Genomic DNA, 15,430 nt, shown 5'->3' on the forward strand with positions numbered 1-15,430 from the left:
GACCTCTGTCTATTCCGCGTGCCCGCGAAAATAAGTTAGACCATCATAACGTTTACCGATTTTGTATTTGTTATTCCGTTTGTATATTATTGTCGCGAAATTATATAGAATGTTTCACCGTGTATAATTAATACTAATTTTATAAGTCAATTCCGAAAATACCGATATTCGCCGATCTTATGATATTATATTGTTCGTTTCAATACCGCTAGTTTATCTATTACTGTTTGTTACATAATTTTAGTATCCCATTGTATGTATCCGATGTCAAATTGTAAATCCTAAGTGTCAAATATATATATCTGTCAAATTCTAACACCACGTGTATGTCTCTCTATACCTCTCTCTCAACCATAGACCCATCACTCCTATAGACCCGCGACTCTGTATGACTTTTGGAGAAGTGACGTTAAGTACCGTTCACAGTATTATCGTGGCGCGTTCACACGCGTCTGGCGCCCAACTTTACCGTGAGTTAATGAACGCCCCTAAGGGCGTAGAATTAACTCTTCTGATACCGATTTTTACCGTTTTATTAGTTAAACTTGGAGAACCTTTAAATTGAACGCTCCCCTGTCCGAACTTGGCGTTTCGGCACAGGAAAAGACATTGCACACTCAGGTTATTAATTAAATCAGGATGTGGATTAGAGATTAGAGACATATATATATATATATATATATATGTATTATGTTCCAGTTAAAATGTATCTTATTGCGATCTTCTATATATCGTAGAGTCGTTACAGACGCCGGAGATTTCGCTGTCGTTAACGCCGCCAGAATGATTCTTTCCCTGCGTTTTTCTCTCTCTCCGGTCCGCTCGAAGATCCCCATATTTATACGCGTTGTCCAAAAAGTATTTCCACCCCAAAGTATTGGATCAATCGGAGCAGTTTTTATTTTAACAGATTAAATCGTTTAGTCTTTACGAAAAACAATAACTTTGGCGAACGAGAGAGATTCGGTTGACGGTCGCAAAAATAAATAAAAATGTAACAACACATGATTAAATTAAACCGGTCGAAGGACAAGTAGACGAAAATATAAATAAAACAAATCAACGTCTCTCTCGTTTTTCTTTCCCTTATATACGGCTAAATGTACTTCGCGATAAAATAAAATATATAAGAATGCCTACAATATATTTTTTTAATTAAAAAAAAATTAGCATTAAGTTAGTCAGAAAAATTTCATTTTTAATAAAAAAAACGGTCTAATCAATGCATAATCGTTTGTTGATGATTGTTGGTTTAATTTTATCGTTTGTTGGTTTATTATTAGTCTTAAAAACGAAAAATTATCACATTGAAGTCGCATCTACAGAAATCAAATATTATGATTTTGGTTTATTGCTTACGATTTAAGACTTATTTCTATAAATGTAAGGCTAACGCTATGAATACGGACCTTAAGGGGTAACATCTAGTCCGAAGGCAAAAATCATAGGCTGTTTTTGTGAATTTTTTGTGACGTTGCTACTGAATCGATTAATGTGAAATTTTCAGGCCAGAATATACTTGTCCTGGGGTGCAAAAATATATTTTTTTATTTTCAGTTTTATTACAAAATGGCGGCTCAGCAGCGCGTGGAAAGAAAATCGAATCTTTGTGAGGCATCTCGCGGCTAGCAGCAGAAGTCCCCAACGAATGTATCTGGAAAAATGAAAAAAATGTTTTCATAATCTATACGAGTATAGCTAGTGAAGTACACACGATTTTTAGGATCAATAAACAATTACGATTTTTATAAACAAATACAGGTCGAGTTTTTAGTCTCGAAAAATCGTTTTTTTGTTCACAGTGCTGCCAAATTTGCAAAAATCAATATTTTGTAATATCTATGTGTACTTCACTAGCTATATTCGTCCAAAATGTTCAAATTACAAAATTCGTCGCTGGTCAGCGCGAACATACTAGTCTGGCATTTTTGCAAGATGAGTCCATTTTCCAATCTTTTTTCTTTTAATTTGATCACTCCTTATATTGAAAAAGGAAAGATTTTTTTATTTTTTATTTATTTATTCCCGAATAATAGAAATAATAAATTATTAAATTACTTACATATTCAATTTCAGTGTCGCTTGTTAGGTCTCAACAAAACAATAGTTCAATGTGTGTCTTTATTATAAATTTGTCTGTTTATATAGTCAACTCTATTGTCTAAAATTCAAGGTTAATTTCTTTAAAAATGTTTATGATAATTCTTCGAGAATATCAAAATAACTGCTTTCCAATAATTCTGTTTTCTTATTCAGATTAATACAATTTTTATGTTCTTTTATATGTAACATTTCCAATATAAGTCTCTTATTATAATTAGGTTCTTGATCTAAAATTTCGGTCCTGTCCCAGTTAAATGTGTGACTATTTTTTAAAATATGTTCAGAGACTACTGAGTGTTTATTTGAATCTAATTTGATATTATTTCTATGTTCTTTAATTCTAGTTCTTAATTGTCTTTTTGTTTGTCCTATATACATTGCGTCACACAGTCATTGCAATTTATTTTATAAACTACATTTAAATTGTTAAGATCTTCATTTTTTATCTGGTACATTATCTGAGTTCGTCGCTAACAATATATCGTCAACATATCTAAAATAAAAAGTCAAATTCCACTGTGATGCGTCAATAATTGATGTTTCTAGATCTTGTAACACTAAATCCGCAATAATTGAAGAAAAAGGAGATCCCATCGGAGCTCCGTTTTGTTCATGTCTTATTGTTAAAATTGAAATATGTGGAAGTTAGTATAAATTTGATAGCTTTTAAAAATTCCTCTTTTGGAATTTCCGTCTGTGATTCAATATAATGCCATCTATTATTAACGCATTCTGTTCGCGAACGCGCTGCGTGAGAGAGGATCGCGCGACACAATAGGATAAGTCACCCTTTCTTTTGTATTAAAAAAAGTTTAATTTCAATACACACTTAATTACAAAATACTTGAACAAGACTTATAACATTTAAATATTTCAGTGACAATGTAATCGAGAACAAAGTGCGGAATAAGCGGCGGTCGTCAACGAGATTTTAGCGGATCAAAATAATATGCGGTTTGCGTTATGCGGTCACTGCGGAAAGCGATAAGGCGCGGATTTCGGGCGCGAGCTCTCTCTTATGGGTTTCCGAAGAAAACCCACTTTTTCGGAAAGCGCCAATTATTGCGAGCAATTTAAAATGTGCTCGAGGTGACTCGAAGGCACAGCTCATTATTGGCCGCTTTTCTAAGATGCTCAACGAACTCGCGTTTTGCCATGCGCGCGCGGCCGCTCGCTATTTCTAATTGGTGATCGAGGCCGCGTGGCAATTTTGCGCATGCTTGTAGCGCGAAAAGTATCCGGTAAAAACGGTTGCAAAATCGCTAATTGTTTGTGTGCAAAGAATGTTTTTGAGATGACAGGTTTAATTTATGACAGCTTTTTTCCGTGACAAACATACAAAAAAGACCGTGACTTTTATTATTGACGCGGATGGAAAATTCTAGAATTTACAAAAATTTTACTTAACATCTCAAACATTCCCGCCCGCCTTGTCGCAACGTGACAAAGGTTGGTGGTGGTTCCGGCGCGGATCACATTCCGATAGCGATCGATGGTGGGGCGGGCGCGCCGGCGCGGCGAAATACACGTGGTGATCGCGTGGTGTGAATCGATCAGCTGAGCCGATAAGAGCACGTGGTGAACGCGTGGTGTGAAATAATCAGCTGATCCGGTGAAAACGCGTGGTTGATGTGAACGGCGAGTGTGCAATGCAGTGAGCGGTGATAACGAAATAATTTTTTGTGCGGTGGTGGATGAGATGAGTGACGTGCGACAGATGCTATGATGCATGATGTGATGATTGTGTAATGAGTGACGTTACGAAGTGTCACCGTGCGGTGTAGGTGCGTCGTTTACGCCCGGGAGGAAAACAAGCTTGACGAGTGGGCGCACAAGCTCGGACGTGGCCGTTCGGATTGACACCACGCGTACAATCCCATCGTCCCCGGGGTGCAGTCGCGATATGCGAGCCAGTGGCCATCGGCTCGGTGGGGTGAGCTCGGAGCGCACGAGACAGAGATCGCCGACGTGGGGTGCAGCTTCGTCCTTGAGCCATTTGGTGCGCGAGGCTAGTCCGTGCAAATATTCGGATGACCAGCGCTGCCAGAAGTGATCCCTCATCTGCTGCAAATGACGCCAGCGTGACAAGGTGGATACCGTCTGCCCTGTCAATGACGGTTCCGGCACAGCGAGTAGCGGCGCCCCGACGAGGAAGTGACCGGGAGTCAACGCCGAGACGTCCTCTGGGTCATCTGAGAGTGTCTGCAATGGACGAGAATTAAGACAAGCTTCGATCTGGGCGAGGAGTGTGCTCAGCTCCTCGAACGTGAGGGTGGTCTCGCCGATCACCCGACGGAGGTGGAACTTGGTCGACTTCACTGCAGTCTCCCAAAGACCACCAAAGTGCGGGACCGCTGGCGGGTTGAAGTGCCAGCGGATTCCTTGAGCGGTGGCGGCAAGGAAGATACGATGACCTTCGGCTGTCGCTGCATCGAAGAGACCTCGCAGCGTACGATCTGCCCCGATGAATGTCGTGCCGCAGTCGCTGTAGATCTCAGCACAGAGGCCCCTGCGGGAGACGAAGCGGTGCAGAGCGGCGATGAAAGCTTCTGAGGTGTAGTCGGAGACGACTTCCAAGTGAGTGGCCTTCGACCAGAAACAGACGAAGACTGCGATGTACCCTTTGTGCGCACGGTGTCCACGTCCCTTGCTGGTCCGAAGGAGGATGGGTCCTGCATAATCCACGCCGGTGCTGAGGAACGGTCGGGTTGGCGTTACTCGGTCCCGAGGAAGGTTACCCATCTGAGGCTGTGGCGTGGCAGCACGCCATCGAGTGCAGGTAACGCATCGATGTAGCTGCTGCTTGACGGCGGTTCTTCCTCGAGGTACCCAGAAGCGCAGGCGGAGCAGGCCGAGTGTCAGCTGCACACCCCCGTGCAGTGTCCGTCGATTGCAGGAATCGATCACCAGCCGAGTCAGCCAGGATGCCGCCGGGATGATCATCGGATGTTTCTCGTCGAGCGGAAGTTGAGAGTTTTTGAGACGTCCTCTGACGCGCAGTACGCCTTGATCGTTGAGGAACGGACTCAACTTCACCAGGTGGCTTCGCGGTGGAGTAGGGCGTCCAGCAGAGGCCGCGGCTACGTCCGTCGGAAAGTGGAGCGCCTGCACCACTCGCAGCCATCGAAACAACGCGGAGTCCAGCTCGTCAGGATGCAATGGACGGCCAAGTCTGGCGTCACGTCTCACCGGGTTGAGCCATCGACGACACCACGCAGTGACTCGCAGCAGCCGTTGCAGCGTCGGGAACCGTAGAAGAAGGTCCGGTTCGGTAGTGACTGGCGCCTTGACTACCAGGCTGGTGACTCGCTGCTCAGGGAGGTCATCCTCTGGGACGTCGATGTCTGCACCAGGCCATGCAGCCTCGTCTCCTGACAGCCAGGTAGGTCCTGTCCACCACAGTTTATGATTGAGTAAGTCCTCAGGTGTAACACCACGCGATGCACAATCTGCAGGGTTTTCTCGTCCGGCGACGTGTCTCCAATGAGCGTCTGGAAACAGGGTCTGGATCTGCGACACTCGGTTGGCAACAAAGGTCTTCCAGCGGGTGCAGTGTCCGCGAATCCAGTGAAGAGTGACCTTGGAGTCGGACCACAGGTGCACCGGCGTAGCAGCCAAGCCGAGGGTAGTGCGTACGTGCATGAGCGTGGTGAGTAATGCGGCAGCACAAAGTTCCAATCGAGGTAGCGACACCTGCTTGACTGGTGCGACCTTCGATTTTGCCATCAGCAGATTAATTGATGTTTTCTCTGTTGCAGCGTTGCGGATGTACACGACGGCGGCGTATCCTCGCTTCGATGCATCGGCAAACCCATGGAGCTGCAATTGCGACTGGTCATCTCCGGTGCTGAGCCAACGATCCACACGGATGTGATCCAGCAACGGAAGTTGATTCAACAGTTGTTTCCAGCGGTGTGCGTCCTGATCAGGCAGCGGAGAGTCCCTAATCCAGCCGTTGAAGCCACGTAGACTGGATCAGAATTTTGGCTCGGATGACGACAGGCACTAGCCAGCCCATCGGATCGAATAGTCGAGCTGTCTCGGCCAAGACTCGTCTCTTCGTGAGGTCGGTGATTGAACGTGGACGTATGGTGAAGGAGAACCAATCCCCTTGAGGATGCCATCGAAGACCCAGGGTGGCGTGGCTCTCTCCTTCCCACGAGCGCGGTCCGCGTTGAAGCCGATGTTCCGGTGGAATTCCGGTGAGCACCTGCTGATTGTTGGCAGCCCACTTTCGCAAAGGAAATCCGCCCGCCATGCAGAGACTCTGTAGTTCCTGTTGGAGTTCGATAGCATCCGCTAGGCTGTCAGCACCGGTGACCACGTCGACGTAACAGTCGTGTCGCAGCGCCCTGACTCCGCGTGGATATCGTGCCTCTTCGTCTGCAGCAAGTTGGTGAAGAGTCCTGATGGCGAGGAAGGGTGCGCACGCCAGTCCGTAGGTCACGGTCTTCAACTCGTACTCGCGGATGTTGTCTGAGCCGTTGTGGCGCCACAGGATGGTTTGCAGGCGACAATCCTCCGGATGCACAAGAATTTGTCGGTACATTTTCTCGATGTCCGTGACGAAAACGTACCGATGCCAACGCCAACGGAGTAAAACGTCAGCGAGTGCTGGCAAGAGGTTAGCTCCAGTGAGGAGGTGCGAGTTCAGCGACTCACCGGACCGTGTGCGTTGGGAGCCGTTGAACACAACCCTGAGCTTCGTGGTCGTGCTCGACTCCTTAAGGACCCCGTGATGCGGTAAGTAGCACCTGGGGCCAGAACCTGTCGTAGACGTACTAACCTTCTCCATGTGTTGCAGGTCTTCGTATTTGTCCATGAAGTCTCGATAGAGATCACCGAACCGAGCATCACGGGCTTCCTTCCGCTCCATTGCTTCCAGGAGGCGCTCTGCAGGTCGACGAGTCTCGCTGAGTGATGTCGGCGGTGAGGCAAATGGCAGCCTCACCACGTATCTTCTACTGGACGTGCGTGTGACTGTGCGCACATAGATGTCCTCGCATCTGGCTTCGTCGGCGGTGAGCACGATCCCAGCTGCTGGCTCGCGTTCCTGCTCCCAGAATCGTTGCACCAGGTCAGCGAGGTCGTTGTCGGCGGTGCACTAAAACGTGCGGCGATGTCCGTCGGTGACTGCTGAGTCGTAGCCTCCGGACAGGATCCATCCCAAGCTGGTCTGCTGGGCGATCGGCATGCGTGAGTCGCCCTTGCGAAGGCCTTCCTCAAGGATCAACGAATAGACCTCTGCACCAAGAAGTAGCTCCGCAGGGTCGTCATCCAGGTATCGCGGGTCGGCCAGTCGGAGTCCTTGGATGTGAGGCCAGCTGCAATTCTCGCGTTGGGCGGTGCCTTGTTGTAGTGAGATGCGAGGCAGCACAAAAGAGACCACGCGAAGCTCGGCGTTGGTCACGTCGGATGTGATGTCCAGGGTGACCTTGCCACGAGCCGATCCAGAGCGAGTCCCTCCGATGCCAAAGATGGACAGATCCGTCGAAGCTCGAGGAAGGCGAAGACGTTGAGCCAGTGCTTCAGAGATGATGGACACCTCGGAGCACTGGTCGATCAAGACTCTAACCTCGTGTGGTGATCCGTAGCGGTCCGCGACCTTGACGCAAGCAGTTGCAAGAAGGACGGCCTTGTGACTCTCAAACTGCCGTGAGGTGGCCAGTGTGGTGGCAAGTGAAGTGGCCTCAGCGGACGGTGGTGACGTGGATGCCCCGTGCAGCATGGTGTGGTGTCGTGCGTTGCAAGTGAGGCAATTCTTTTTCGATTGACACCGTGACAAGAAGTGATTGCCCAGGCAGTTGAAGCACAGTCGGTTGATCTCCACGAATGTTTTCCGTTCGACCGCGGTCTTGGCCTTGAACTCCTTGCAGGTCATCAGTGTATGTTTTTCACGACACAGTGCACACTGAGGCGAATCTGTGCCTTGATGTCTGGTGACGTGCGCTTTGGCGAATCGTGATGCCTCTCCAGTTCCCTTTGTGACACTCCTCGGTCGTGCGGCGTTGAGGGTCAATACCCGTCGACTAATGAAGTCGAGAAGTGCCTCGTTCTGTGGTGGTTCGGTGGAGTCTGACGTGGCTGACTCCCATTCGAGACGAGTGCGTGCGTCGAACAATTCGATGACCAGGTGATTGAACAGGTCCATCCCGTGCGTGTTGATAGGACGTCCAATACTCTCCTGTGCATTGATGGCGGCGGTGACAGCGTTGTGGATGCGGCTCAGCTCCTCGGCGGTATCTCCCTTCATCTTTGGCACGGCGGTAAACGTGGCAAAGTTGGAGCGGATTAACTCTCTTTTGTTGTCGTAATGCTTGTTCAAGATTGCCCAAGCGCGATCGTAATTGTCATTTGTGACAGGTAGTGATCTTATCAATTTTTCAGCCTGACCTGTCAAACATGAGCGGAGGTGGTGAAGGCGCTTGATGTTTGAGATGGAATTGCTGCTTACAACGGACAGGAAGAGATCACGAAATGACGGCTAATCAGCGCCAGAGAACGGCGGCAACTTGATGCGCGGCAGCGACGACTTTGATGCGACGTCGACGGATGGAGATACGTTTGGCTTCCGGAAATGTTCAGCGTAGCCATTCAGGATACTGCGTTGTGCCACGTAAAGATTTTCAGTATCTCCATGCAACTCCGACTTGAAGTATTCGCTTTCACTAAACTTCTCTTTCAGAACCGCGCGAATGAGATCATGCTGGGCCTCAAATTTCGTCCACAGCTGATCTAGGATCCTGATGCGTGTAGATACGGCACTGGCGGTGATGTTGGTCGTGCCCAGCTTCTTCAAGTATTCCACGGAGCGTGAAATACGGACTTGGATCTCACGTTGGCAATCGATCAAGGTGTTCACATCCATGTCGAACTACGAGCTCACTGACTGCACCAAGAGACACGTTCACAAACTTGCGGATGCCGGCACGATGGATCCGGCTCGAAGGGCCAGAATTATGTTCGCGAACGCGCTGCGTGAGAGAGGATCGCGCGACACAATAAGATAAGTCACCCTTTCTTTTGTATTAAATAAAGTTTAATTTCAATACACACTTAATTACAAAATACTTGAACAAGACTTATAACATTTAAATATTTCAGTGACAATGTAATCGAGAACAAAGTGCGGAATAAGCGGCGGTCGTCAACGAGATTTTAGCGGATCAAAATAATATGCGGTTTGCGTTATGCGGTCACTGCGGAAAGCGATAAGGCGCGGATTTCGGGCGCGAGCTCTCTCTTATGGGTTTCCGAAGAAAACCCACTTTTTCGGAAAGCGCCAATTATTGCGAGCAATTTAAATTGTGCTCGAGGTGACTCGAAGGCACAACTCATTATTGGCCGCTTTTCTAAGATGCGCAACGAACTCGCGTTTTGCCATGCGCGCGCGGCCGCTCGCTATTTCTAATTGGTGATCGAGGCCGCGTGGCAATTTTGCGCATGCATGTAGCGCGAAAAGTATCCGGTAAAAACGGTTGCGAAACCGCTAATTGTTTGTGTGCAAAGAATGTTTTTGAGATGACAGGTTTAATTTATGACAGCTTTTTTCCGTGACAAACATACAAAAAAGACCGTGACTTTTATTATTGACGCGGATGGAAAATTCTAGAATTTACAAAAATTTTACTTAACATCTCAAACACATTCCATTGCAAGGTTCACAGGGACATTAATAAATAAAAAAACCACGTCCAATGAAACTATTATGTTTCCATTATTTAGAATTTTACCAGACAGCGCACTGCACAATTTAAAACTATTATTTACAAAGCTATTGGCTTTCGGAATACTTTTTATTAATATTTTATGGAAGAATAAAGCTAAATGATGTAAGGCCGTGTTTATAGACGAAACTATAATTCTAAAAGGAAAGTCTTTTTTATGGATTTTAGGCAGGCCATACGCCTTAGGGAGGAGGCAATCACTGGAATGTAAAAAATAGTACTCCGTTTTCGTGATATATCCCTTAGTATGCCATTTTTTTAAAAACGTGTTTAATTATTATTTCTATTTTAAGTGCTGAATTACTATTTATTATTTTGTACGTGTCCGTGTCGCTCAGCAAATTCTCCACTTTATTACACTGAGAAAAAACAATAGTTGCAATTACCATAATTTAACTATAATTTTAAGTAAGTTTAGGGGACAACAATATTTTTAAAGTTATTTTAACATTACAAATTATAGTTAACTCAGTTTTAAATTATTGTTGTCATAACTGTAGCATATGTTAATGCAATCAATTTATAGTTATATACACTATAATGTGTGATTAAAATATAGTAAATCGTACTATTAATATGATAATAATGGCCATAATTGAAGGTTTAATAAACAAAATGTTATAGTAACTTATAATATTTAATATAACTATATATATATATATATATATATATAATTAATTCTACAATGCTTGTGGTTCTAACAAATTTAATTTATAAAGTTTGTCCAACTATAAAAAAAGTTCCTATTAATATATTCTATAAAGAAAAATTTTACCATATATTGTAGTAAGTCATAATATTTAATATAACTATATAAATATATAATTAATTCTACAATGCTTGTGATTCTGACAATTTTAATTTATAATGTTTGCCCAACTATAAAAAAAGTTTCTATTAATATGTTCTATTTAGAAAAATTTTACCATATTAATAGCTATATTAATTTTATTAAAATTGTTTAATACTACTATGTTGAATATAAAATACTAACCATATAAAATGGTATTTTATTAATGTAATTTTATAGTAAATTTTACATACATTATATATAGTAATTTTATTATAAAAATAATGTGAGGAAGCATGTAAATATAAAATAGTTATTTTTTAAAAATAAATATTTATTTTAGATTAACACAAAATATTTTACATATTATTTTGCGCATACATATATATTTTTTATTATATTTTTTATATAGCAAAACTAAACTTAAAACTAAATTATATTAATTATATATTAATATACACTAAAAAGTATGAAGTGCATAGAGTAAAAAAATTTTAATCTAGACATAACATAAATTACTTAAAACTAAGTGTATATACATCCACTTAAAAACAAATACGGTTTTCAATAACTAATATAATAGTTATCTGTTTTTTTAATTAAAGTGTATACTTTAAAAAATTGTACTGAGTCAAAATTTATAGTATCATATTTTTCTGAAATATTTATGACATAAGCTTGATAATGATTATCAAAGTACGTTGCAAATATATATTTGACAGTAGCACTGAAACATGACGGTGATAATACAAACACATTTGTATTGGTTTTAAAAATATCTGCAATTTCTCCAAATACAGGATAGTTCTCATCATTAATTTCTATTAAGATAATTGATCCTCTTTTAAGCACTATGTTTCCAAAACTAACACTTTTTACTTGAGTATAATTTTTATAATTTTTTAATAAACGATAATTCTGACAAACTAATGAATTGCTTGTTTTATATGTAACATATGGTAAATTATTCGATTGCAAATTTATTAATAAATTGCTTAGCATTATTTGTTGTTTAACAGCAATACTATAACATATGTTTTTCCTATATAAAATCTAATCAAAATGGAATCTGATATAAAAATTATCTTACCGAAATTAAATTTTCACTTTCGAGTAATTCTTGTCGATTTTGTAGAAAACAAAAACGTTTTCCAACTACAGGTATTAATTCTTTATGTATTCCTCAATGTATTCCTGAAGACCCCACGCTTCCAATTGATCTTCAATTAAATTTGACATTTTGTAGATATTTAACCTATAAAAATATGTAATTATTAATGCGTAATATAAATGCGTATATTATTAAACGCTATATTTATTTAGATCATATCTAAAAGACATTCAGAAGACATTTCAAAGACGTACGTCTAAAAAATATCTTCCAATTGTATTTGCTATATATATGTATATTAGAGTATCAATAATTGCAAAAATTTTTGACTAAAAGATAAGAATTTTTCTGCAATTATTATATAATATTTTCCTGCAATTAAAAAAAGAATGTGTTTGTGCTATTATATGTATAGCGCAAGCTTCTCTTTATTATTAGAACTATGTACTTACTTTTTCTAAACGACGAATCCTATTCCCCGATAATTTTGTTAACATTAAACACTTAATTAAACAATTATACACTTTATATTCACACAATTTAATCTTCTTTGTTGTCCGACACGTCCAATTTCTGGATTCTAACCTTGCACGTTGCGTTGCGTACACGCTGAACACTCGAAAAATAATAACTGTCCGCAATCAGTACTTGACTGCCGCTATATGCCGCGCCAAACGCCATTGATCCGATATTGATATATATCTGTGCACGTGCAGACTCATAGATTTCGCCGACAAAGATGTTGCCGAATGCCGACCATCGAATCTGATATCTTTGTTTGGCAACGACGCGACAGCGGCTCGATCTTTGTTTTATGGAACGGCTATTTTGAATGGTAAATTAATAAACCAACGACTATGGCTGTGATTACAATGTTTTGAAACATTTTATTTTCAATCTTCATATAGAATATACAAAGATAGAAATAATTCGTAGCATTTAGTATAGCGCAGTATTAACTGCAGTCTACATCGCGCAACAAGCAATGTTAAATTCTATTAAAAATTGAATATTAAAGATCAGAAATTAAAGATAAGAAAGATTTAAATATATATATTTTATAAATTAAACTTCGGCTCGTATACAATTAAAATATGTGATATAATAAAAGGCCAACTTAACGAGCTTATATGATATTAATTAAAAAATTTTTTTATTAATTTACGTCATAATATACAAAAGATAAGATAAACGTTTCGACTGTACGACAGTCTTTTTCAATATCATGCTAATATGTCAAAAAATTAATTTAGTCGTATCGACCTTATTATAAATACAACATTTATGAGATTATCATATGACGAACGCAGTACAAAATTCATGTTTGTTGGCTTGAGTTAGAGCGTCAGATTTATGTATGTCATGCTGTTATATTATGTAACGACACTGTGAACAAATTAATATATCCGCTCAAATATTACATTTTAGATTTTTAATAAATAGTATTAACTTACTTTTTTGTCACGAACATAACACTTTTTTTAAAAAATTATTTCTTTTTACATAACATAATCACAATGTGTACTTTTTAAAAAACAAATCGATATCTGTATCTCACAATGTCGGCGCGCTGTATATATACCCAATTTTTAAGATGACGTAGACAATTTTTTTAGAATATCAAAATAAGAACCGTCAAGACGCTCGGTGTCCTTTTTTAGGTTGATACTGTTGTTTTCTTCTTTAATATATATCATTTCTGATATCAACCTTTTATAATAATTCTTTTCATAATCTAGGATTTTTGTGTCGTTCCAATTGAAATTGTGTGTAAATTTTACAATATGATCAGAAACCACCGAGTGCCTTGCAGAATCTAATCTAATATTATTTTTATGTTCATTTACTCTTGTACCTAATTGTCTTTTCGTCTGTCCTACATATGTAGCATCACAATTATTACACGATATCTTATATATGACCCCCGAATTATTTTGGAGCTTATCCCTGTCTTTTTGCGTTTTTATGACTCTGTTTAATTTCTTTAGACATCTGTATTCTACTGTTATATTTGATTTCTTTAATTCTGATGCTACTAGTTCCGAGATTCTTTCAATATATGGTATCGCTATGAATTTTTTATTTCTGTCGTTATTTATGATTTCGTTATTTATATCTTGAGTCATTTCTTTGTTTAATCTATTAACAATAAGGAACTTTAGTCTATTATTGATTTCTGAGAAAATGAGATCAAGAGGATAACTATTGCTCAATGAAATCTCTATGATTTATGTTAAATTTTTACTATAAAAACGGGGATGTGATAATAATATTGACCGGTCTACTAAATTATATATTACACAAAAAATATATGCCACAAAAAAAGTGTAATATATAATTTAGTAGACCGGTCAATATTATTATCACATCCCCGTTTTTATAGTAAAAATTTAACATAAATCATAGAGATTTCATTGAGCAATAGTTATCCTCTTGATCTCATTTTCTCAGAAATCAATAATAGACTGAAGTTCCTTATTGTTAATAGATTAAACAAAGAAATGACTCAAGATATAAATAACGAAATCATAAATAACGACAGAAATAAAAAATTCATAGCGATACCATATATTGAAAGAATCTCGGAACTAGTAGCATCAGAATTAAAGAAATCTAATATAACAGTAGAATACAGATGTCTAAAGAAATTAAACAGAGTCATAAAAACGCAAAAAAACAGGGATAAGCTCCAAAATAATTCGGGGGTCATATATAAGATATCGTGTAATAATTGTGATGCTACATATGTAGGACAGACGAAAAGACAATTAGGTACAAGAGTAAATGAACATAAAAATAATATTATGTAATTTTGGCGAATAATAATTTCTCCTAACAGGAGTTCGAAATAAAGACAAAGTTTATTTATATAAATTTTAAAGGTACGCAAAAAGAATTAATAATAACAAAAAAAATTATAGACTTCTCAAAATATAAATTAATATTTTTAAATATACATGTTTCCGAGCTTGAAGTTCAAGCAACATATAAAAAGAAATTGACTGACACTGAAAAATCTACGTCCCGAAAAAAAAACACAAAAAAAATTATTCTTCAAATATAATTTCTCCCAAAAGCGTTAACTTTAAAGCAAGGAAAGTTCGAACAAATATAACTCGGAAAACATAAATATTCGCGAACATAATTTTTAACAAAAATATAAAAGTTCTAAAAAAAATAATTATCACAAAAATAATTATCACAAAAATAATTATCACAAAAATAATTATCACAAAAAAATATTTTTTTTTGTCATATAAATCGCAATGAAAATCTTTGCTCCCTTCTGAGAATCCATATATAATATTCACTAAAGAAAATATATAGAGTTCATGTATCAAAATCGCATAATTATTAATGTTACACAAAGCAAAAAAAAATTTTCATCTGAAATATATATCGAAAAATAGCCAATCTCGAAACCGAACGTCCCGTAATAATAAAATTGTTATTTCGTGGGCCCCACGTTGGGCGCCAATTTTGTAACCGTTGATTTTATATTGTCCGTTGGATCGAAAAGGATCCGGGAAATAGGGCCGATGTAAGTGGCCGACGGCACACCTTCGGCGCGGAAAGCGGGAAATTCGCGTAAACACAAAAAAAACATATGTTTGATTGGGCGCCAGGCGCGAGATTCGTGCCACTCTGAAAATTTGCAACTCGACAAATGACCGTTACAATCAGTAAACCATCCCGAAA

At 39.8% G+C, this 15,430-nt stretch overlaps 3 protein-coding genes across 3 annotated transcripts; all 3 read right to left on the reverse strand.

The window, feature by feature from the left end:
* Window positions 1–3,861: 3,861 nt before the first annotated feature.
* On the reverse strand, window positions 3,862–5,829 carry LOC114939101 (uncharacterized). Its single transcript, XM_085485568.1, has one exon. The coding sequence runs from the start codon at window positions 5,827–5,829 to the stop codon at window positions 3,862–3,864; it is 1,968 nt and encodes a 655-aa protein (XP_085341694.1).
* A 217-nt stretch (window positions 5,830–6,046) lies between these two features.
* On the reverse strand, window positions 6,047–6,979 carry LOC146725005 (uncharacterized). The gene has a single exon (XM_085485571.1). The coding sequence runs from the start codon at window positions 6,977–6,979 to the stop codon at window positions 6,047–6,049; it is 933 nt and encodes a 310-aa protein (XP_085341697.1).
* Window positions 6,980–7,207: 228 nt separating this feature from the next.
* Window positions 7,208–8,356, reverse strand: LOC114936992 (uncharacterized). Its single transcript, XM_029310358.2, has one exon. The coding sequence runs from the start codon at window positions 8,354–8,356 to the stop codon at window positions 7,208–7,210; it is 1,149 nt and encodes a 382-aa protein (XP_029166191.2).
* Between the last annotated feature and the right edge of the window lie 7,074 nt (window positions 8,357–15,430).

This window comes from Nylanderia fulva, unplaced genomic scaffold (genome assembly GCF_048542155.1).
Source record: "Nylanderia fulva isolate GAGA-0341 unplaced genomic scaffold, ASM4854215v1 Scaffold1084, whole genome shotgun sequence".
Classification (NCBI taxonomy): Eukaryota; Metazoa; Arthropoda; class Insecta; order Hymenoptera; family Formicidae; genus Nylanderia; species Nylanderia fulva.

Coding starts and splice junctions, on each gene's coding strand:
- LOC114939101 (XM_085485568.1), bottom strand. CDS start 5,829: ATGGCAAAATCGAAGGTCGCACCAGTCAAGCAGGTGTCGCTACCTCGA.
- LOC146725005 (XM_085485571.1), bottom strand. CDS start 6,979: ATGGAGCGGAAGGAAGCCCGTGATGCTCGGTTCGGTGATCTCTATCGA.
- LOC114936992 (XM_029310358.2), bottom strand. CDS start 8,356: ATGAAGGGAGATACCGCCGAGGAGCTGAGCCGCATCCACAACGCTGTC.